General features: G+C 40.5%; 1 protein-coding gene and 3 long non-coding RNA genes across 5 annotated transcripts in view; 1 reads left to right on the top strand and 3 right to left on the bottom strand.

The window, feature by feature from the left end:
• LOC127533521 (NACHT, LRR and PYD domains-containing protein 12-like) overlaps positions 1-6248 on the top strand; it is a 175940-nt gene extending 169692 nt beyond the window's left edge. Inside the window, exon 12 of the mRNA XM_051946720.1 lies at positions 5803-6248. Within this exon, the coding sequence (XP_051802680.1) occupies positions 5803-6024 (222 nt within the window). The 3' untranslated portion in view covers positions 6025-6248. The remainder of the gene's footprint in view (positions 1-5802) is intronic.
• A 2096-nt stretch (positions 6249-8344) lies between these two features.
• Positions 8345-10940, bottom strand: LOC127533554 (uncharacterized). 2 transcript variants are annotated; one of them, XR_007941293.1, is made up of 5 exons: positions 10654-10940; positions 10392-10582; positions 9117-9210; positions 8757-8970; positions 8345-8678 (listed from the first exon to the last, which is right to left on the bottom strand). It is a non-coding gene; the product is annotated as an uncharacterized LOC127533554 (long non-coding RNA). The 2 variants fall into 2 exon arrangements; XR_007941294.1 differs by having other exon boundaries at positions 8757-8938.
• A 2968-nt stretch (positions 10941-13908) lies between these two features.
• LOC127533547 (uncharacterized) lies at positions 13909-17371 on the bottom strand. Its single transcript, XR_007941279.1, has 3 exons — positions 16915-17371; positions 16354-16482; positions 13909-14411 (listed from the first exon to the last, which is right to left on the bottom strand). It is a non-coding gene; the product is annotated as an uncharacterized LOC127533547 (long non-coding RNA).
• Positions 17372-17890: 519 nt separating this feature from the next.
• Positions 17891-21158, bottom strand: LOC127533557 (uncharacterized). The gene is made up of 3 exons (XR_007941297.1): positions 21072-21158; positions 20338-20846; positions 17891-18442 (listed from the first exon to the last, which is right to left on the bottom strand). It is a non-coding gene; the product is annotated as an uncharacterized LOC127533557 (long non-coding RNA).
• Positions 21159-21178: the final 20 nt, after the last annotated feature.

The following is a 21178-nucleotide window of genomic DNA, read 5'->3' as shown; positions in this document are numbered from 1 at the left end:
AGATACTGAATTGTCAGACAAACACCTACTGTAATGATATTTGTTCTCAGCTGCTAAACAATCCTTTACTTTAAATTGAAATGTTATCATAAAATGGTCAGAAAGAAGAGGGTTCTGGGGAAATACTGTTAACTCTTCAATTTCTAAGCCATAAGTCAGGACAAGGTCAAGAGTGTGATTAAAACTATGAGTTGGTTTATTTACATGTTGAGAAAACCCAATTGAGTCTAATAATGAATTAAAAGCTGTTGTAAGGCTGTCGCTGTCTATGTCAACATGAATGTTAAAGTCACCCACAATAATAACTTTGTCTGAACTGAGCACTAATTCAGATAAAAAGTCTGAGAATTGAGATAAAAACTCAGAATAAGGAGCAGGAGGACGATATATAACAACAAATAAAACTGGTTTCTGAGCTTTCAAATTTGGATGAGAGAGACTAAGAGTGAGATTTTCAAATGAGCTGTAATCAGGTTTAGGCCTCTGGTTCAGTTTTAAACTAGAATGGTAGATTGCTGCTACTCCTCCTCCTCGGCCTGTGATTCGAGGAATATGACAGTTAATATGACTAGGGGGAGTTGATTCGTTTAGGCTAACAAATTCTTCCTGCTGCAACCAGGTTTCAGTCAAACAGAACAAATCAATCTGGTGATCAGTTATCAACTCATTTACTAGCAGAGATTTAGACGAGAGAGATCTAATATTTAACAGACCACATTTAATTTTCCTGTCTCTTTGCTCTGTTGAAATAGAGGTATTAATTTTTATTAAATTTTTGTGGTTACTATTTCTTTTGTATATTTTTGATTTGATTAATTTATTGAATTTTGGTGGTCGGGGGACAGACACAGTCTCAATAAAATTAACTGAATTAACTGAATTACTGGAGGGTGACAGCTGTGAGGAAACTGCAGAGAGGTGTGTAAGACTACAGCTCTGCATCCTGGTCTTAACTCTGGGTTGTCATGCTTTAGGAGTACTAATAAAATCAGCCATATTCCTAGAAATGAGAGCTGCACCATCCAAAGTGGGATGGATGCCGTCTCTCCTAATCAGACCAGGTTTTCCCCAAAAAGAGCTCCAATTATCAATAAAGCCCACGTCGTTTGATGGACACCACATAGACAACCAGCGGCGAAACGACGACATGCGGCTAAACATGTCATCGCTGGTCAGATCAGGCAAGGGTCCAGAGAAAACTACGGAGTCCGACATGGTTTTGGCGAAAGTACACACCGATGCCACGCTAATTTTGGTGACCTCCGATTGGCGTAACCGGGTGTCGTTACCGCCGACGTGAATAACAATCTTACTATATTTACGATTATCTTTAGCCAGCAGTTTCAAATTTGCTTCTATGTCGCCCGCTCTGGCCCCTGGGAGGCATTTAACTATGGTCGCTGGTGTCGCTAGCTTCACGTTTCTGACTATGGAGCTGCCAATGATCAGAGTTGGTTTCTCAGCGGGTGTGTCGCTGAGCGGGGAAAAACGATTAGAAACATGAAGCGGTTTGTGGTGAGCCGGGACAGCAGGCTTGAGTTTAGGACTGTTTTTCCTACGAACTGTCACCCATCCACCCGGCTGTTCGGGCGCTGCTAAGGGACGGCTAACAGATGCTACACAAGCTAAGCTATTGCGGTCCGCACCGGCTAAGGGGGCCTGGCTAGCTGCTAGCGGGTTATTTTCCATGGTGCGGAGCCGCGATTCCAATTCGGAGAGCCTCGCCTCCAGAACTACAAAAAGGCTGCACTTATTACATATATCGTTATCACTAAAGGAGGCAGAGGAATAACTAAACATGTGGCACACTGAGCAGGAGAAAGAGAGAGAGGGAGAGGAAGAAGCAGAAGCCATGCTAACACCACAACACAGTGCTGAAACAGGAACAGGAAATGACGCAATACGCTCACCGTAACGTCAGACGTCCAGGGAAGAGAGGGGCTTCACATGCAGAAACACTGTCATGGGTGTGCTGAGGAGAAACCTGCTCACACACACCTTCGTCACTCAATTCAATTCACCACCTTAAGGACAGACTCAGCACCCAAACCAGTGTCAGCACTGCTTGCACTGACCCAGTTCCTCTGGTCATCAGGGTCAGGTTTGGTCAGCTGAAAGGGACTGATGTCTTGGAGCAGCTCCTTTTAGATCAGACGTCTCACCAGACTCTATAAAATGAAAAACAACAAAAACATTCTTGGATAGCCACTTCAAAAGATAAAATGAACAATATATCCAAATCATCTATCTCCCAGACAATTACGCTTATTAATAAATTTTCATTGATATCTGATTATTCTATCAACTGGTCCAAGACTACAGCCATGCCTGTTAATTGTGACATACCAAGAATATCTAACATCACAATACAGTCTGGAAACCTCAGATATTTAGGCATAAATCTCTCTCCCAGGATATCAGAACTTACAAAACTAAATTATATTCCGTTATTGAAAACAATAGAGGATGATCTTATACGGTGGAAGCACTTACCCATATCACTCATGGGGAGAGTAGCCACTATTAAAATGATGGTTTTACCTAAAGTTAACTATGTATTCTCAATGATACCATCCAAACCATCTTCCTGTTGGTTTAAATCACTGGACTCATATATATCCAAATTTCTTTGGAAAAACAAACCATCACGTATCAGTTTAAAGACTCTACAACAGACTAAAGATAGAGGTGGACTGGATTTACCTAACTTCAGTCACTACTTCCTAGCTAGTAAGTTGCAGTATATTTCCAAATGGCTAAAACCTGGTAATGTAGATGAGTTATGGTTAGATGTAGAGCAAGCAATATGTGAGGACATAGCCGTTTCTGACTTGCCATTTATCAGCACAACTATTAAATCTCATCAGTGTTTCAAAAGCATTAATATCAGCTCCTCTTTAATGGCTTGGTGAGAATTTCTAAAATTAAGCAAGTCTTCAGTCATTCCATGTAAATTTACTCCAATCTGGAATAACCCTGACATTCTACAAAATAAAAAGATGATACATTTTACTCACTGGAGAAACCAAGGGATAAAACAGTTAGAACATATCATAGAAGATGGTAACTTTCTGTCATTTCACACACTCACTTCACAATATGGAATTAGCAACACAAAATTTTTAGAATACCACCAACTTAAATCGATTATAGGAAAAAAATACATTCTCAACCAATTACACTGGCAGCTTCCTCTTAGAGTAGAAGAATTCTTAAATTTTCGTCCCCCAAAGCTATTATCAAAACTATATAGAATATTATCAAAGTCAGAAGATACAACAAAATGGGAAGCTGACCTATCCAGTAATCTTAATCAAAATGCATGGTCACAAATATGTTTAAATACCTTTAAAATGTCAAAGAACTCAAATATGCAACTTATACAATTTAAAATTCTGCACAGAGTTCATTATACAGGACAAAGGATGTTCAGGATGGGTTTGTCCCATTCGGATATTTGCTCACACTGCAGTGATAACATGACTGACAGTTACCTCCATGCCATGTGGTCCTGCGCACCTGTGCAAAGGTTCTGGCTTGAGGTATGTGAAGACCTGTCATTATGGTTTAAATGCAACATTACTGCAAGTCCCACATTGTGCCTATTAGGTGACCTAGGTGAAATCAACATAGGATCTAACTCTGTATATATGGTTCTCACCAGCTTATGCATCGCAAAGAAAACTATCCTTATAAATTGGAAAGCCAAAAACAATCTGAACAATAAGCAGTTTAGGAATCACTTATTAGACTACATCAGCTTCGAGACAATGTCTGCAGGTTCAAGGGATCAGTTAGCTGATTGTGTGTGTATGTGTGTGTGTGTGTGTGTGTGTGTGTGTGCGTGTAAGGGGTCTTGTGCCCTTGGGGGGCGGCCGCGGTGGGCCTGGGGATGGTGGGCCCTGGGTTGGGCTCTTCTGCTGCCCTCTGTCCTCCCTCACCTTTCCGCCTTTTGATGTGTGGCGGCTGCGTGCCTCTTTGGTCGTCGGGTCTCTGGCTGCGGTTGCTGTGGGCCCCGGTCTTGGTGGCGGCTGCTCCTGGCTCGTCCTGCGCTGGAGGGCGCCTGGGAAACGGGGGTGCCTATTGCCCTTAGTGGCTCTCCCTCTGGGGGGAAGTTTTCTTCCCTACAGACCTCATCCCCGGACCCCTCACTTCCTCTGCTCACATTCACACACATGTAGGGCTATGGGAGGTGTGCTCGTTGTGCTGGGTGTGGTGGTGGGGGCCATCTAAGTGGCCCCATCCACTGCACCCTCTGATGGCTCACCTCTCAAGTTTTAATTGCACTTGGTCACTAAGGACAGCAAAATACTGATAACACACACTGCATCTGGGGGACACAGCATGCCGTGTAAGGTGGGCGGGGTTGCTCGGGTAGGCGGGACCTCCCGTTGACCCCGATCCGGGCACGGCTTAGCTACTACCCCCCAATTTTAATTGCAAACAACACAGATCTCACCAACACTCATGTGCAGGGGAGGTGAGGGTAATGGGGTTCTTCACATCCCTGGGGCGGGGCGGGGGGGGGGGTGTCCCGTGGGCGAGGGGTCTGTGGCTGGCTGCGGGCTGGGGGCCTGCTGGTCTTTGGGGGTGCGCGGCTGCCCACATCTGGATGGGGGGTGGGGGGTGGTGGGGGCCCGGTTTTGTGGCCCGGTGTCCCCGGCCTTCCGGGCGTGCCCTCATGGGGCACTATGGGAGGGTGAGTGGGTGAATGATGATGGATGTTATGGGGGGGTTGGTGGTTGGTGGGGTTGGTAGGTGGTGGGGAAGGGGGTGGGGAGGGGGGTGGGGTGCCCTGGATCTTGGGCTGCGGCGGGGGCGCCGGCCCATGCCGGGTGGCCGTCTGGGGTGGCTGGTTCCCCTGGCGATGTTGACCCTCTGCCTGGGGGGCGGGGGTTGCCTCTTTGGCGCCTGGGGCTCGGGGTCCTGTGCTGGGTCTGCCCTGGGCCTCCGGCCCCTGGCGGGGTCGGCGGCCGCCGATCTTGGTCGCCTGGGGCCCGGCCCCGCTGGGCGCTGGGGGTCCTGGCCGGGTTCTCCCTCTGCCCCCTTCCGGGCCGGTCCGTGGTCGTCCTCGTGGTTTGGTGGCTCGGATCTCTGTTCTGGGATTGCTGCCGGCTCGCCTGGGTCTTGTGGGCTCTCGGGCCCGCTTCTGGCCTTCACAGAGGTCAGAGGTCATAGTTGCATGATCACAGTCACAATTGCACCGTACTCTGCATGTGAACATAGCAACCATGTTGTCTTGGGGGGTGTTAAGTTTGTCCTGGTGCCAAAATATCAAAAGACATGTTTCCTCAGTTTGTGTGTTTCACATAGATGATCTGAATAATTACTAGCTGTGTTTCGTAACAAAACCCGTAGGATGCGTTCCGGTGTGTCTTTGTTAAGGTGTACTAGCTTGTTGTCTGTTGTGTCGGTTTCAATTGAAAGATAATTGTATTCTTGCACTTTTCCTTTTCTCTTCACTATCCCTTCTTGTTGTTGTTTTGTTTCTCCTTTTCTCATTTCTTTCTTCCTGCCTTTCCCCTGTCAGGTCCGGCAAATTTATGTATATTTAACTAATCAACAAGTATTCAATCTAAATAAATTACTGTACAGTATCAAGGGGAGTCTTATACTTACGAACTCCCCTTGGAAAAGCAAACTTGTATGGCACAATGCAGCAGCCAGATCCTCATTCTGCCTGCTCTGTTGCCGGACAGGACACACACACAAAAAAAAAAAACTAACAGACTTCACTGAAGACGTTCACTAGGGACTGATGAGGCGCTGCACTAACAAACTTTCTGCTCCTTTCTCTGCTAGCTTGAAGCGTCCCTCATTCTGTCTCCACCACTGGAGTGGCTCTCCTTTCCTCCTGTCCATCACTGGCTCCTGGAGGTACAGATGGAGCTCATCCTCAACCAGCTACTGGCCAGCAGGTCACCAGTGTGGGCTTCCAGCAGAGAACTGAACATCTCATCAACACGGCTGCAGAACCATGTGTGTTCTCTCTGCTGCCTGTTGTGGCTGTTTCCGTCATTCTAGTGTCTCATATCCAGGCTTAAAGTGAAAAATAATCCTCAATCTGAATATTTTTGCTTTTGGCTCGGGGTACAATCCAGCTAACTAATAAGAAATGAAGACATCTGCCTTTGCAAACTCAGACTGCAGATTATAGTAATACCAAAAAAGGCCAGTAGGTGGTGGTAGGTCCCTCTGACTACAACATGGTGCAAACATTGTTTAGCAACCAGTCAGTAAAAGACATGGAAAAAGGACATTGATGGTCCGTGTACGTCGCCGTCATTCTATTTTCGATTTGGGGTCAAAACACCAAAAACGGATAACGGCCGTTTCCCGTTTTTCGTTTTCAAAACAAAAATCGGAAAACGGAAAACCCATCCGTTTTCCGATTTTCTTTTTTCAATAAAAACGGATATCAAAAAACAAATTAGAAGTTAAATTTCATTTTTTGATATCCGTTTTTTAACTACACTTTTGCAAGACAAACATCAGAAAACAGAATAGGTCCGTTATTCCATTTTTATTTTCCTAATAAAAACGGATAACAAAAAACGAGTTAAATTTCATTTTTCGATATCCGTTTTTTTTCACCAACACTTTGCCAAACAAACGTTAGAATCGAAATACGACACTGAGTTGTCCTTGTCCGTCTTATTTTGAAATGGAACCGGAAGTTTTAATGCTTGCCTGCCTGCTTCCCGCCCGTGGAATTTTATTTCCTAGGATACTTGGTACATTGCGCCCATTACACTTAATTGGATTTTGGTTAAGGGTAGGGAGGGAGTTTTGGTTAGTGGCGCCGTTACCTGTCTTCGCAGCTAAATGGTGCAGTTGTGTCGCAATGGCCTTAAACAGCTTTGCAAGCTTCATAACAGAGAGAAGATCTGCTGGGATGACATGCAGCGACATCGCCAATGCGCTTACCGTACAGTTTGGAGCTTCACAGGGCTTTTCTGCACGTAATGTGCAAAGGTGGTGTGCGGAGCGAGGCCTAAATTCATCCAACTCATGTTCTGACGAGCGGCTGGAGCTTGAGGTGGCAAAGGCGATTGAAGAGGTAAATGGTCCATTAAGAGTGTATTTTGATGATATTGATTGTTATGGTCCTGGATTCATGACACACCACATAAGAAACGATCAGCGTCCGATTTGTTGATAATTATTATTTCAATGGATGACAAACGTCAAGCAATCAAATCAGTCATCAAATTTATTTTTATAGCCCAATATCACAAGAGTTACCACAAAGGGCAAGCAAATCGGGTACAATGGATTTTTCACTGCTGTCTTATGTATTCACAGGACTAGCAGGGTGACTTAAGAAATAACTTAAATAGTCAGAATATCATAATTGCATGCCTAGTTTTTATATACTTTGTGAACAATCTCATCCACTATATCTGAATGTCATAGTAATAATGTGAACATCGCCACCTTCTGGGTGCTCTAGCTCAGAATGCACAATTTTCAACATTAAATGTTCTTCCAGACTGGATCATCATTTGGCCGCAAAAGCACTATTTGCACCCATGTGTTTGTGCAGTTTTACAACATTTGTTTTTTGATGTGGTTCTAGGAGAGTGCTGCTAAAGCCGCCCAAGATGAGCTACCTGATGCAAATGCTGCAGCTGACCTGTTTTGTCAGGAAACAGGATCTGAGCTAAGGAGAGAATCAATTTTTGGAACTGATTCATTTCTCTCTGAAGACACCAGAATGCAGTGTGAAACTGATTTTTCAAATGGAAATTCATTATATGTATTTGAAAAAGTAGTTTATCATTACTCTGATCCATTTAAAAATGCTGTAAATTATTTATAGACACAAGGACATTTTGTTTTGTTTGTTAAAGCCCTTGCCATTGAGTTGTTCATTCAGTTTCATCATTGACACAAACTTGAATACACTAGCAACCTACAATTACACCTTTAGAAACCCCTTTAGATAACTTCAGTCTGGACAAGCTACCACAATCCAGGTCACCATTTTAGCTTTATGAATTCTCTGTAAGTTTGAAAGACATATTAGGACTAGGAAAGGGGAAATAGGAGCTCTTGTAGATGAAAATGTTAATGATTTGCAATGTTGATGCTTTTGCACAAACGCCAGCAGACCAGACTGTTACTAACAATAAAGCTTTTTCTATAACCTTGTGTTCAGTATTATAAATGTTCAAAAATTCATGTTTTAATGGCCAGAAAGATGACAAAATGACATTTTCACTCACAGCTTATATTTTTACTGCAATCAGGATACACATTAGTTTGTGTCATGTATTTAAAATTCTGGAAACTATACATTTTTTTCAAAAAAACAAACATCTTTGAACAGGTCACTCATAAATCAAAGAGCCCTCTTGAAAATTACTGAACCACTTTTGCAGTTTTTTTATATAAAAACATTTGAATGCTATCAGTTATAGCTAGTGTAAACTGTTTTAACATAACCTGATACAACAATACAGCCACTGAACGTCTTTCAGTAAACCTAGTTACATTTTAATTGTTGAAAAGGCGCAAAACATCACTGAGACCTTTAAGCTCATGCACATTTTCTTGGAAGCCCTCCCTCCTACACTTCAGACAATAACTTGATGTCAGTAGCCACTGGGTCACACATTTCTTGCAGCCGACAATGGAACAGCAGCAGGTGGACACCATGGGATCTGCTACTAATCCTACATTGTGAAAAAACAATTAAATCATTATGATTGACCCAAATTATAATGAGACAAGGTTTTTATCATCAGACATACCTTTGCACACAAGGCAGTTCAGCGAATCTCTGGCAAGGGAGAGGGTAACTTCATGTGATGTCTTAGCCAAGTTAGAGAGAGTACGTATGGCCTCAGTTATGTCTGGCAGACTCTCGGCTGCATGTTTGAGCTCATCTATTTTTTCCATCACTCCATTGAGGCTTAGTGATTCTTCAGAGCGTCTGCAATGACAATTGTTTCTTTGTTATAACTGCTATTGAAAGGAAATGGTCGAACAAATAAAAGACAGATAGATTAGATCCCCAAAAGGGGAAATTCAGAAACCAAATGTCAAGATTCAAAAGGTAAAGCTGAACACATCATTTGCAAGAATATATGTTTAAGAAACTGAAAACATACCTTGCTTTGGTTTTCCTTCCACTTTTCCACTCGAGGAAATCTACATTGTTAACTGCATAAACTTTCCTTGAGTTCTGCTTCCAGTATTGTGAACCTTAAAATATAATATTATATTAAAAAACTTGAACATTCCTCAAATGAAATACATTTATTATAAGTGGTGAGTAAAAGTAAAAGTACATGGCTAAAAATTTACTCAATTAAAAGTACAAGTACTGTCTTAAAAATGTACTGAAGTAAAAGTAAAAATTTCCCCTAAAAAAGTAATTTAAGTACTAGTTACTTTGTGATGTGTTTTATACATATGATATTACATATTATAAGACTCAGTGCCAGGAAAAGTTAGCATCACATTATAAAACTGATTTTCTTTAGTCCAACATATTAACACCACCTGGAGCAGTGTCATGGATTGTCCTTTTCCTGAACCTTATCATCCTCACTCTCTTTTGCTCAGTGTCAGTGACATCATTAGCTACAGCATATATTGGGGGGAAAAATAATTGCAATTCAATTTGCGATTTTTACATGTTACACATTGAAATGCATGAAACTGCTAAAATTATGAGTCAGCAATGTTTTTTCTGTACAATGTTTTTTCTGGTGGTGCAGGACACCACACTGTAAAATGCCATGAGAGCCTCGACAATTTTTGGTTAACTAACATCTATCAGTCAAAATCAAAAGAGGAGAGAGAAGAAAAAATGTGATTATTGCAGTAGTTCAAACCTCAAGTGTGATTAGATTTCGATTCTGCCCCAGTGTCTATCAGTATTAGACCATGCAGAGTTTCAGTATTGTCATGTCACAATTAATCCTATGTTTTAGAATTTGAATTTCCCTTGAAAAACTGATGGAAACTATACCAAACACATAAAGGATTTGACACTACAGCGCGTGATGGATTCACTGATATTGACTCTCACTTACAGAGCTGTTCACTGCTCTTTTCTCCTCTTTACAAACTGTTTTAGTTGATGCTTGACTGACATAAGTGTTCATTAGTGTCAGAAACATGGTGGTAACAGTTGATTTCACCCTAGACTTTAATGCAGCACAAATTATAATGTGTGTCAGATGATGTCATCCTTTGTACTCGGTACTTTGAAGGATTTCAAAAGTAACTAATTACAATTACAGGGCTAAAATTGTACTCAAGTAAAATTACACAGAACAAAATGTACAAAAAACACCCACAAAATCTACTCAATGACAGTACTTTAAGTACAAAGTAATTAGTTACTTTCCACCACTGTTTATTATTCATCAACTCACTTCTTGTGGCCTCGGAGTCAATGATTTCATTGCCTTGGCTGTCAGTGAGTGTGACAGAATCCTCGCTGCCCAATGCATCTTGCACTTTAGCAGTAATGTTGTCCACTGTGGCCTCAGCTTCAGAGAACCGAATCACCACTGTCCTTGATGAGGTGATCTTACCATTCACAATGTCAGCGACATGAACGGCTCTGGAACAGAAAAAGTAGTGGTAATTTTGGGAATGAGGAGGGCTGAAGTGTAAATAAAAATTTAAACTAACCTTTGGAAATCTTTAGTGGGAGCTATGATGCGCGTTGATCGCGGAGTTCCTTGTTGGGTCACACCAGTGGAAGTACAAGTAGAGGCAGAAGAAGGTCTACGTATGAAGGAAAATGGAACTACCCCTTGTTGACCACCGGTTTGTCCACCCCCCGACTGGAGCGGGTCCCCATGAACTTCGTAGTGTCCTCGGTGGGAAAGGTTGATTGAGGAAAAATGCCCTTCAGCCTTGGGAAATATAGCCATGTTCCCGTCATCAGTTATGTACAAAGTCGTGGCGTTAACCTATATAATTATAATAACAACAACAATAAATACAATACTGATAAGTAATAACATTTCAGCGTTTTTTTAAGTCAGCTAAAACATCCGTCAGTATGAATAATATCAACCATGAATTCACCTGAAAAATAGTGGCAATCTTGTCCACCGTCATGTCTCCATCTTTTAAAGTTACTCTTTTGCTGCCAGCTCGATACAGAACATAACTTCTCTCCAACTCCATGTTCTCCGTTGCCAAAGAGATAGCTGTGTTTTGCAGCTCTCTGATGCTCAGTGCGCGGGCAAATTCTGCAACTTCCGGGTCAGCATCAAAATAAGACCGACCAGTAGAATTACCGAGTTTTGCCGAAAGTTGCGAAACTTGCCTGTGCATTTAGCCAGAAGATGCCAGAAGAAGTTGTTCCCGGAGTCGGACAGAAGTTGTTTATATGTAGATGTGTGGGGGTCCGTGGTCCGTGTACGTCTCGGACATTATATTTTTGATGTAAAAATATAAAATATAAAATTAAAAATTGGCCTAAATTTTGCTTTTAGTTTCACAAACTACAAGGAAAAAAGCCGATTTTCCTTTTTGTATAATAAGTTGAGACGACCAAAAACAGGTAATAGAAAAATCGCTGCTTTCTACTTCTCTCATCCCCAAGCTCTGCAAATGACCCGGAAACAGTCAGTCACGCACTGGCCTCATCGATGTAAACAAAGCTATGACATAAACATGCTGTTGTGACCATGACTTTTAGGGTTGCCAACTGTCCCGTATTAGCCGGGACGTCCCGTAAATTGGGATAAATTAATTTGTCTCATACGGGATCTCAACTTTCCCGTATTTGTGGGCGCCACCATTACTGTGGCGTAACAGCCCGTCTACTCCTAAATGCTGCCTGCTGAGACAGCGGCAGATATGCTTGTAATCATAACGTTACAGAACCACAAGAGTACTGTCAAATATATAGGTCTAGAGCTCACGCTACACTCTGGCAGCTGACCACACTCCAGAATTCAGTCAATAACAACTACCGGGCATAATCAACAGCAACAAAACAGAAACACGAACACTTATCCAAAAGTCATAATTCCATCTATTTGCTTGCAAGTTGGATAGAATAGATCATTCAGCATGACAATCTGCTTCATATCTGTCTTTTGTTTCATTTCCATTAAGCTTCAGTGTCCCGCCGGCGGTACACCTACTAATTTGCATAGGAATTTAAAGAATGTCCGAAGGCTGCAAACGCGATTATATAAACACTATACGCCGATGGAAAGCTTAGATTCTCATGAATCCGCCGGTATAAACCACTTTCAGATGCGATTACCACAGCGGGTGAGAAAAACACATTTGTCCGACAAACAACGAATATCCATCCATCCGTTCTCTATACACGGCTTTAACGCACACAGCGCGACTCACATTTCCGGGTTCATTATTACACACAGATGAAAATATTCCACAAAAAACGGCCATAATCCAACCTTAGACATCCAGACTACACGAGCCAGTAAACTATTTTGTCCAAAACATGTCCTGAAGTCGGTATAAAATCCACGAATCGGTCGTTTTCAAGGAAATGCACCTCGCCATGCGCCTCCAATATTCCCTGTACTTCTCGTCATATTTTTTATTTACAAATAGAATATTAGCGATTTTTTGTACTGAAAATGGCTGGAATTGACTGCAGCTTAAAGGGTTAAGTCACCAGTAGCCTGAGTAAACTCCCAGTTAGCCCATAGCCTTTAAACTCTGATTAGCAGCTCACAGCCACATATCCTCCAAAAAAAACACCAACACAAACTCTGCATTTTAAATGAACTGTGTCGCTCATCCATTGACGATCTTATGATCTTCATAAGCCAATGAATTTAGCTGCAGCCGCTGTTCATCTTAAACATCCAGCCGTGAAAAATGGCTCCTCCGGTCCAGTAATAGTTAGGTGTTGTCCTCTGGTCCAGTAATAGTTACGGTGTTGTCCTCTGGTCCAGTAATAGTTAGGTGTTGTCCTCTGGTCCAGTAATAGTTACGGTGTTGTCCTCTGGTCCAGTAATAGTTAGGTGTCGTCCTCCGTTTGTTGGTAGTTTTGTGCTGTCCCTTTGTTTTTATCCCTCCATCAGCTTTACGTCTTCACCGCTGCCAGCCTGGATAGCCTTTAGAATGCTAACCGGCTCCACCGTGCTTATCTCATGAATATTCAATTAGCCATGTGCTGCTTATGCAGATCAATAACTTTGGCACTGAACAGGAAGGAGTATCGCTACCTGATAGTTACGATAGAGAGTTGAGAGGATGTTTTTTTTACAGTGATGAACAAACAAACTTCTCCAGATCGCTGTCATTCAGACGTATGCTAGTTACTCATACCCTCCCAGGAAGCAATAGAAGCAGCCATTTTGTTCCCAGAGAGAGAACTGACCTGTGCAATTAAATAAAAGCTGAAAGAAAAGCTTAATTTCATATTTTTTTCTCACTAAAACATTAAAATCAAATTCTGTTTTAGTGTTTTTCTTAAACCATCAGTACACTCTTGTAGCAGGAGGTAAATTATAAATAATATAACCTCATTATGGGAGTCATTAGGTCATTCCCTCACACAGTAGGGTTTGCTAAGTGCACTAGTCAGGTGTGAATGGGTTGTTATTTTCCACTAAAAAATAAATTGTTGAATAATAATTTGTTTTCCATGAATTTGTATCACTCAAAAACATGCATCTAATTAAACTCAGGTTTGACTCAAAAAAGGTTAAAAATCGTTTCATGCACAAAAAAAAAAATAAAAAATTCACCATGCTGGGAGGGTTGAAGGCAATCGGGTCGGCCAGCCCTGCCAGCGAAGTGTCCCTTATTTATTTTTCAGGGAGTTGGCAACCCTAATGACTTTATTAATGTTAACAAGTGTTTTTTCTGTTGTGCTGGAAATGTGGTCGCCACCGAATTATTGTGTTATTATTTTTGAATAAACGATAGTCAGATTCAGACCACTTTCTGGTTGGATGTGCGGTTTTATTACAAACTCAGTGTTAGCATTAGCACAACAGCATAAACAGCAGCATTTGTGGGACTGCTGGGACAGTTCTGTTCTGTATCAGGAACTTTTTTGTTTTGCTTTGCGGGTGCACATAAAATAACCAAGCTATTAATTGTTCTGAAACTGAATAAAATCAAAATGTAAACGCCTCATCCAGGTTAACAAAATCTCCTTGTTGTCTCAATAAGTGATTTTACAGCATTTTTAAATGGATCAGAGTTATGATTAACTGCATTTTCAAATACATCCAATAAATTTACATTTGAAAAGTCAGTTTCACACTGCACTCTGGCCTCTTCAGAGGGAAATGGATCAGTTCCAAAAATGGACTCTCTCCTCAGCTCCGATCCAGTTTCCTCGCGATACCGGTCAGCTGCAGCATTTGCATCTGGTAGCTCCTCTTGGGGGACTTTGGCAGCACACCCTCCCGAAGCTAATTCATTTGGGATTCCTTTTCCTAGAATACAGAACAAAGGCAACTCAGTAATCATAATCTCATGTAAAATCATTATTACTTACTTAGTGTTAGTCTTGAGCAATTCGGCCTGATGTTTTGGAATCAACATATTTATAATTGTTACAAACATGTTGATTCAAAACCATCAGGCCCAATTGCACAAGACTAAGCTAAAACTAAACTATGAGTCAAAAGCATTCTATTTTGACAAATAAAATTCTAAATAAATATAATAAAAATTAAATTTCATATTATCATTTTAATCCTTTTTAACTAGCCTACATTGCAAAGATCCTAAGCAATTAAAGTGTCAATTCTTGGATATCATTTAAATTTCTTTAACAGGAAAGTATATAATTAAATTAATAAGACAGACAGTAAAGCATGTAAGACACCTGGGATCCGATGTGCGTTCCAGGCCTGTACGACATTTGTGATGCCAATCCCAGCCAGCTGACAGGTCAGGTTTGACACACAAAACCGGGATAAGCCGTCCTCCATGTCAAGCTCCTCACTGTCAACCAGCTGAACAAGGGCCGTCTTCAATGGGTAGTTCACCCGTGCATTTACTTCTGGCCACATACGTTCAATTACGTGGTTCCAGAAAACATCAAAAAATTTTAATAAACCTAAAGTGATTCTCAAACTAACACATGGCATTTTGCAAGTGCAGTGTTTTCAGATTGTACTCAGAGTCATTCATTTTAGGCTTTGACTTAAATTAGAGATGATTGATGCATTCTTGAGCAATGGTTTAGACATGTGTTTAAATTTCATTCAGTAGGTCAATTTTAAACCAGGTTAACATTTTGTCGGTGCTGACAACATTTAAACATGTTTACTTTGATCTCCGGGAGGCACTAACGACAGACGAAAAGATTGAAGAGGCCTGGCCCCAAAATGATGCCAAGCAAAAGACAACATGCAGAGCTGACAAGTGGACAATTGATCAAGAAGGAGAAGGAGAGAGATCACTTCAGCCTGGAGTCTTAACGCAGCTTATGTCACTGTCTGCTTAAACAGCCTCGTGGAAATTATATTTTAATATTCTTTGCATTATTTACTAACAAAATTTGCTTTAAGTACGTAAGTTGTGAAAAGATTCACGCAGCACTAACATATGGAGAGGTGGGACTATTTTTTTTTACAGCGGAGTTATCTTAAGTTAGTTTGATTGAAAAACCTCATAAAAATTATTTTGCATTCCTTGTTCATATTACCATTGTTGGTAGCCGTCTTATAATAGCAATGTATGACAACAGGCCGTGGTAAAGGCTCTACATACCACAGCTAAGGGGGGTTTCGAAGCACCCCTCCTTAGCTGTGGTATATTGAGCATGTAGCCTTCACTAAGCAGGTCTAATATTTTCAAAAGTATGTCTACTTGGTGTGTTTGAGAACCCAACCCAGAAAGAATTGGAGAAGATACTACAGAAATAAACACACTATTGGTGTGTTACCTTAGTAGAAGTTGTTTGAATGTAGGGTTGTCTTTCCTGGTTGAGTCTGAAATGGGCCAGCTTTTCTTGCATGAACAGTGAAAGATAAAATTCTGTGCCACAATCAACTCTCACTTGGTCCCAGATGCCATTAGTTTGTACAGCATGTCTGGATAAAAACAACATGTTTTATATAGTTATCTCCACATAACATTGTTCAGTAATTTTTTTTTTTTACCTGTAAACTTCCTCATAAATTGTCAGATTGTTTTTGATTGGCATTGTTGTCCAGCCAACGACCTTCTTGCTGTAGCCGTCTATTGCCATGACATGAGTTACTCCAAACATGGCAAGTTTCTCATTCTGATCCATGTGGAGTTTATGTCCCATGTACTCCGCATTATATGGGACAGGGTTTAAATTACGAGCCCCCAAGAACCACATCAAAACACAAATGTTGTAAAACTGCACAAACACATGGGTGCAAATAGTGCTTCTCTTACCTGTTGACGTGCTTGGTGGTAGGGTCCATGCATGGATCTTAACGTCTTCCCCACCCTGCCCTCACAAGCCTTGATGTTTCTTGATGACAGGTGGCCAGTCATCATTTTGCGGCCAAATGATGATCCAGTCTGGAAGAACATTTAATGTTGAAAATTGTGCATTCTGAGCTAGAGCACCCAGAAGGTGGCGATGTTCACATTATTACTATGACATTCAGATATAGTGGATGAGATTGTTCACAAAGTATATAAAAACTAGGCATGCAATTATGATATTCTGACTATTTAAGTTATTTCTTAAGTCACCCTGCTAGTCCTGTGAATACATAAGACAGCAGTGAAAAATCCATTGTACCCGATTTGCTTGCCCTTTGTGGTAACTCTTGTGATATTGGGCTATAAAAATAAATTTGATGACTGATTTGATTGCTTGACGTTTGTCATCCATTGAAATAATAATTATCAACAAATCGGACGCTGATCGTTTCTTATGTGGTGTGTCATGAATCCAGGACCATAACAATCAATATCATCAAAATACACTCTTAATGGACCATTTACCTCTTCAATCGCCTTTGCCACCTCAAGCTCCAGCCGCTCGTCAGAACATGAGTTGGATGAATTTAGGCCTCGCTCCGCACACCACCTTTGCACATTACGTGCAGAAAAGCCCTGTGAAGCTCCAAACTGTACGGTAAGCGCATTGGCGATGTCGCTGCATGTCATCCCAGCAGATCTTCTCTCTGTTATGAAGCTTGCAAAGCTGTTTAAGGCCATTGCGACACAACTGCACCATTTAGCTGCGAAGACAGGTAACGGCGCCACTAACCAAAACTCCCTCCCTACCCTTAACCAAAATCCAATTAAGTGTAATGGGCGCAATGTACCAAGTATCCTAGGAAATAAAATTCCACGGGCGGGAAGCAGGCAGGCAAGCATTAAAACTTCCGGTTCCATTTCAAAATAAGACGGACAAGGACAACTCAGTGTCGTATTTCGATTCTAACGTTTGTTTGGCAAAGTGTTGGTGAAAAAAAACGGATATCGAAAAATGAAATTTAACTCGTTTTTTGTTATCCGTTTTTATTAGGAAAATAAAAATGGAATAACGGACCTATTCTGTTTTCTGATGTTTGTCTTGCAAAAGTGTAGTTAAAAAACGGATATCAAAAAATGAAATTTAACTTCTAATTTGTTTTTTGATATCCGTTTTTATTGAAAAAAGAAAATCGGAAAACGGATTGGTTTTCCGTTTTCCGATTTTTGTTTTGAAAACGAAAAACGGGAAACGGCCGTTATCCGTTTTTGGTGTTTTGACCCCAAATCGAAAATAGAATGACGGCGACGTACACGGACCGTACACGGACCATTGATTCACCTTTTAACAATATGTGCACTATTTATTCTGAAATACAACGATGTAAACAGTTATAGTGCAAAAAATAAGCTCAATAAATAAAAATATAGTTTATAACAGCAAACTATAGTTCAGTTCAAATAATAACAACAAAACATTAAAGTGCTCTAAGAACTGGTAACTTAAATAATCTGAAATAAATAAGAAAATATAAAATAAATAAACAAATATAAATTACTACAGAAAACTACAGTTCAATTAAAAACATTGATGGTGCTACAAGAACTGGTCAGCGATCTATTTCTTCTTTCTTTCTGACATCTTTTACTTCTTCCGTTAGTGTTGAGGCAATGTTCACTTTTGTGTTTGCAGATGTTGAGTTACTCTGGAAGCATCATCATCAAAAAACCAACAAGCACATTCAGACTGTTGTCCAGCTCTGGCTCGTGGCTTCATCAATATCCAATGAAAACACATTTATTGAGCTTTTCACAAAGACTTTTCTTAAATGCTGCTGCTATGCCATGTGTACTTATGGAACCAATCTGCTGATTTGACACGGACACTTCTGACAAAGCATTTTGATCTTCACACTGTTTTTTACACAGATTAACGAGTGGCTGAGATCTGGTGAACTACAAGTCATGTTCTGCAGTGAACGAGCACACGCGTGTTTTTAAATCACAAACCCTGTCAGTCTGATGTCGGTACCTCAGCGATGGATGTTGGTCCCTGTAAACGAGAAAATAAAACACAAAGTACTGATAAAGTTAAGGTGGAAAGAAATTATGAGCAGAAGTTTGTGAAAAATATGATTTAAAGTCCTGCTTTTAATTGAGGATAGATGTGAGTTGAACGTTCTACTGCATCGTCACATTTAGCTGACTCATCATTTCCTGTCTCTGTACATCTCCGTACTACATCTGCAGTCAGTGAGGAAGTGGTGAAGGTCTTCAGTCTCTCCTAACAGCTGCTGTTAGATTGAATTCATGCTTTCTAATCAGCACCTCCATTCCCACACAAGCATTGGTGTCAAATGTAGCTTCCTGTGGCCATGAAGTGGCTGCAGTTTTTGCAGTTTTTTGGTCCCATTGGACCATTTATCTGAACAGGCTTTCACCTGTCAACAGGTGTTTCATAACCCAGATAACTTCAGCTGCTTTCATTCTGACCATTTCCCCAAAGATAATACAAGTTTGTTCTTTGAAATGATCTAATAAAAGTGATAATCTTTCTCTGTTATTCTCCATATTGGTGATAATTGTGGGGCTCTTTGTCAGAATGTTTGGCCACAATCTCAAATTTTGATGAACACAACTTCTACGTGACCAAAGCTGATAATTCAAGTTACGGTATGTTTATTTATGACCCAGTAGATTTTCTCATATTTCCAGACAACTTCCAACAAATCTATGAAACAACCAAAACACATGATTTGCTTGAATATCTGCAGCTTCAAATAGCAGCAGGATCCATATGAGCAGTGATGCATCCAGAAATGTTTTATAGTGGTAGAAAGATGGGACCACTGAAACTCTGGTTTTGGCAACAAAAACCAAGAATCATGACTGAATTTTAGGAATTCTGTTATGCTGTTCAAAATTCACATCAATGATTTTCTTTTTCAGATCTTTGCTGAGCTCCTCAGACTTTCCCACTGTAGTGTTTGAGTCTAATGAGTGGATCTAATGGGTTCTATTTAAACTGGATCAGAGGAGTCAGCAGCTGTAGTCGATCGTAATCACTCAGGAGGAGTTAAGATACCATGTCACAAAGAAATTCTGATTAACACAACTTTCTATGTCAACAAAACTGGTAATTCAAGTTGCTTTATGTATATTTATGACCCAATAGATTGTCATATTTCCAGAATTTATGAAAGAACCAAAATACACGATTGTTTTTTACAGCAAAGACATGTTTTAAAATGGAGTTATAGGAGTCACTGGAACCTCATGACTTTTGTGGTGTTCACGGTCTTTACAAGTGTCTGAAAACTCATTTTACTGCACCATAACTGGATGTAAATAGAAACATTTTCATCACACATGGGCAGAATTTTCAATATTGAAATGATCAATAAAGATGTTTAAGGTGAACTTTCCCCCTCAAGTACAGCATCTTTTCTTCTAGATTATATTGAACAGGAGTCACTGTAAAAACCACAACTGCACCTGTATCAGATAAACTAAATTACATCAGTATGTGATTTATCAAGTCTTGTGTCCACCTCATTTTCAGCTCATTTCTGGAGGCACCCCGGCTTCTTCTCACATGTTCATGCAGGTAAATGTTAATTTACTCGTTGCTTTTATCACAGAGAGTCGATTGAAGTGTTGAGTTCAAAGTAATTTAGAAACAAACTACAAAGAGTGAAAGTAAACAGAAGTGAGCTGAAGCTAAAGAGCTACTCGGTCTAATGAAATTAAGTTAATTTGTCAAATGTTGACAGGTTGTTTTTTAAGTGAAATAGAATCATGCAAATGTGGCTCCCTGAACATCTTTATTGTTCATATGATGTCCAGAATTAGTCATTTTTCTCATTAGTTTGGTCCCACCACTATTATTTTTCATTTTAATAGAATTTTCAAGGCCTTGTGTCTCTCCTAAAAACAGGGAAAACTTACCTGCTTCTTCCTCAGTAACTGTAGGGCGATACCCATTTTGGTCAGTAGGAGGCAGTATTGGCTTTGTCATGTCAAAGACTGGTGCTGTTATCTTGGTGTACAAGGAAGTAAACCCAGTCATAACACGAGGAGTGAAGACAGCAGCAAAGAGAGCCAATACTAATCAGAAACTGGATCTGTATCTCTTCTGTATTTGCAGAATCTTCATGTGTAATTAAAGTCACTGTCTCCTGGATGGACACTGTCATCATTGTACAAGTGTAACACAAATACTTCACATCTCTTCATCTTGTGGTCCAACATCTTCAGATTAACGGGGAACCTCCTGAACACTGTGACATTTCAGAATGTTTCCACGTGCAATCCACAGCTCCCAACATTGTTTAACTGCTGACCTCCATGTAGTTCAGCATGGTCTGGATGGAAATGATGGAGGAATTTCATGTTCACATTTGGCCCATCCACACAGATGGAAAGGAGATTCTTTATGTCCAGCAGACACACAATCCCTAAAATAGAAATATTTTACTTCAATTATTTGAAATGAAAAAGAAAAATTGAAAAGGTGACAACCTATTTGATTGTAAATTTGATAAAATAATTGAAAAGCTACAATAAAAACAGTTCTTGAAGCTTCTAAAAGCAAAAAGATTCACTGACAAATGGTGAACTCATCTTGAATCTTTAATTCATCCAAATAACATTCCATGAACAAAAAGTACAGCTATACTTACTTTGAAAAGGTGCAGAAGATCTTCAGTCTTTGAACGTCTCATGAACTGTGATCCTAAATAACGTGACTGGACTCCACCAGCCCCCCAAAATCCAACATGGACATCTA

The sequence above is a fragment of the Acanthochromis polyacanthus genome, chromosome 4 (genome assembly GCF_021347895.1).
Source record: "Acanthochromis polyacanthus isolate Apoly-LR-REF ecotype Palm Island chromosome 4, KAUST_Apoly_ChrSc, whole genome shotgun sequence".
Classification (NCBI taxonomy): domain Eukaryota; kingdom Metazoa; phylum Chordata; class Actinopteri; family Pomacentridae; genus Acanthochromis; species Acanthochromis polyacanthus.
The sequence above is the reverse complement of the archived record's forward strand: the minus strand, read 5'-3'. Positions and strand labels throughout refer to the sequence as shown.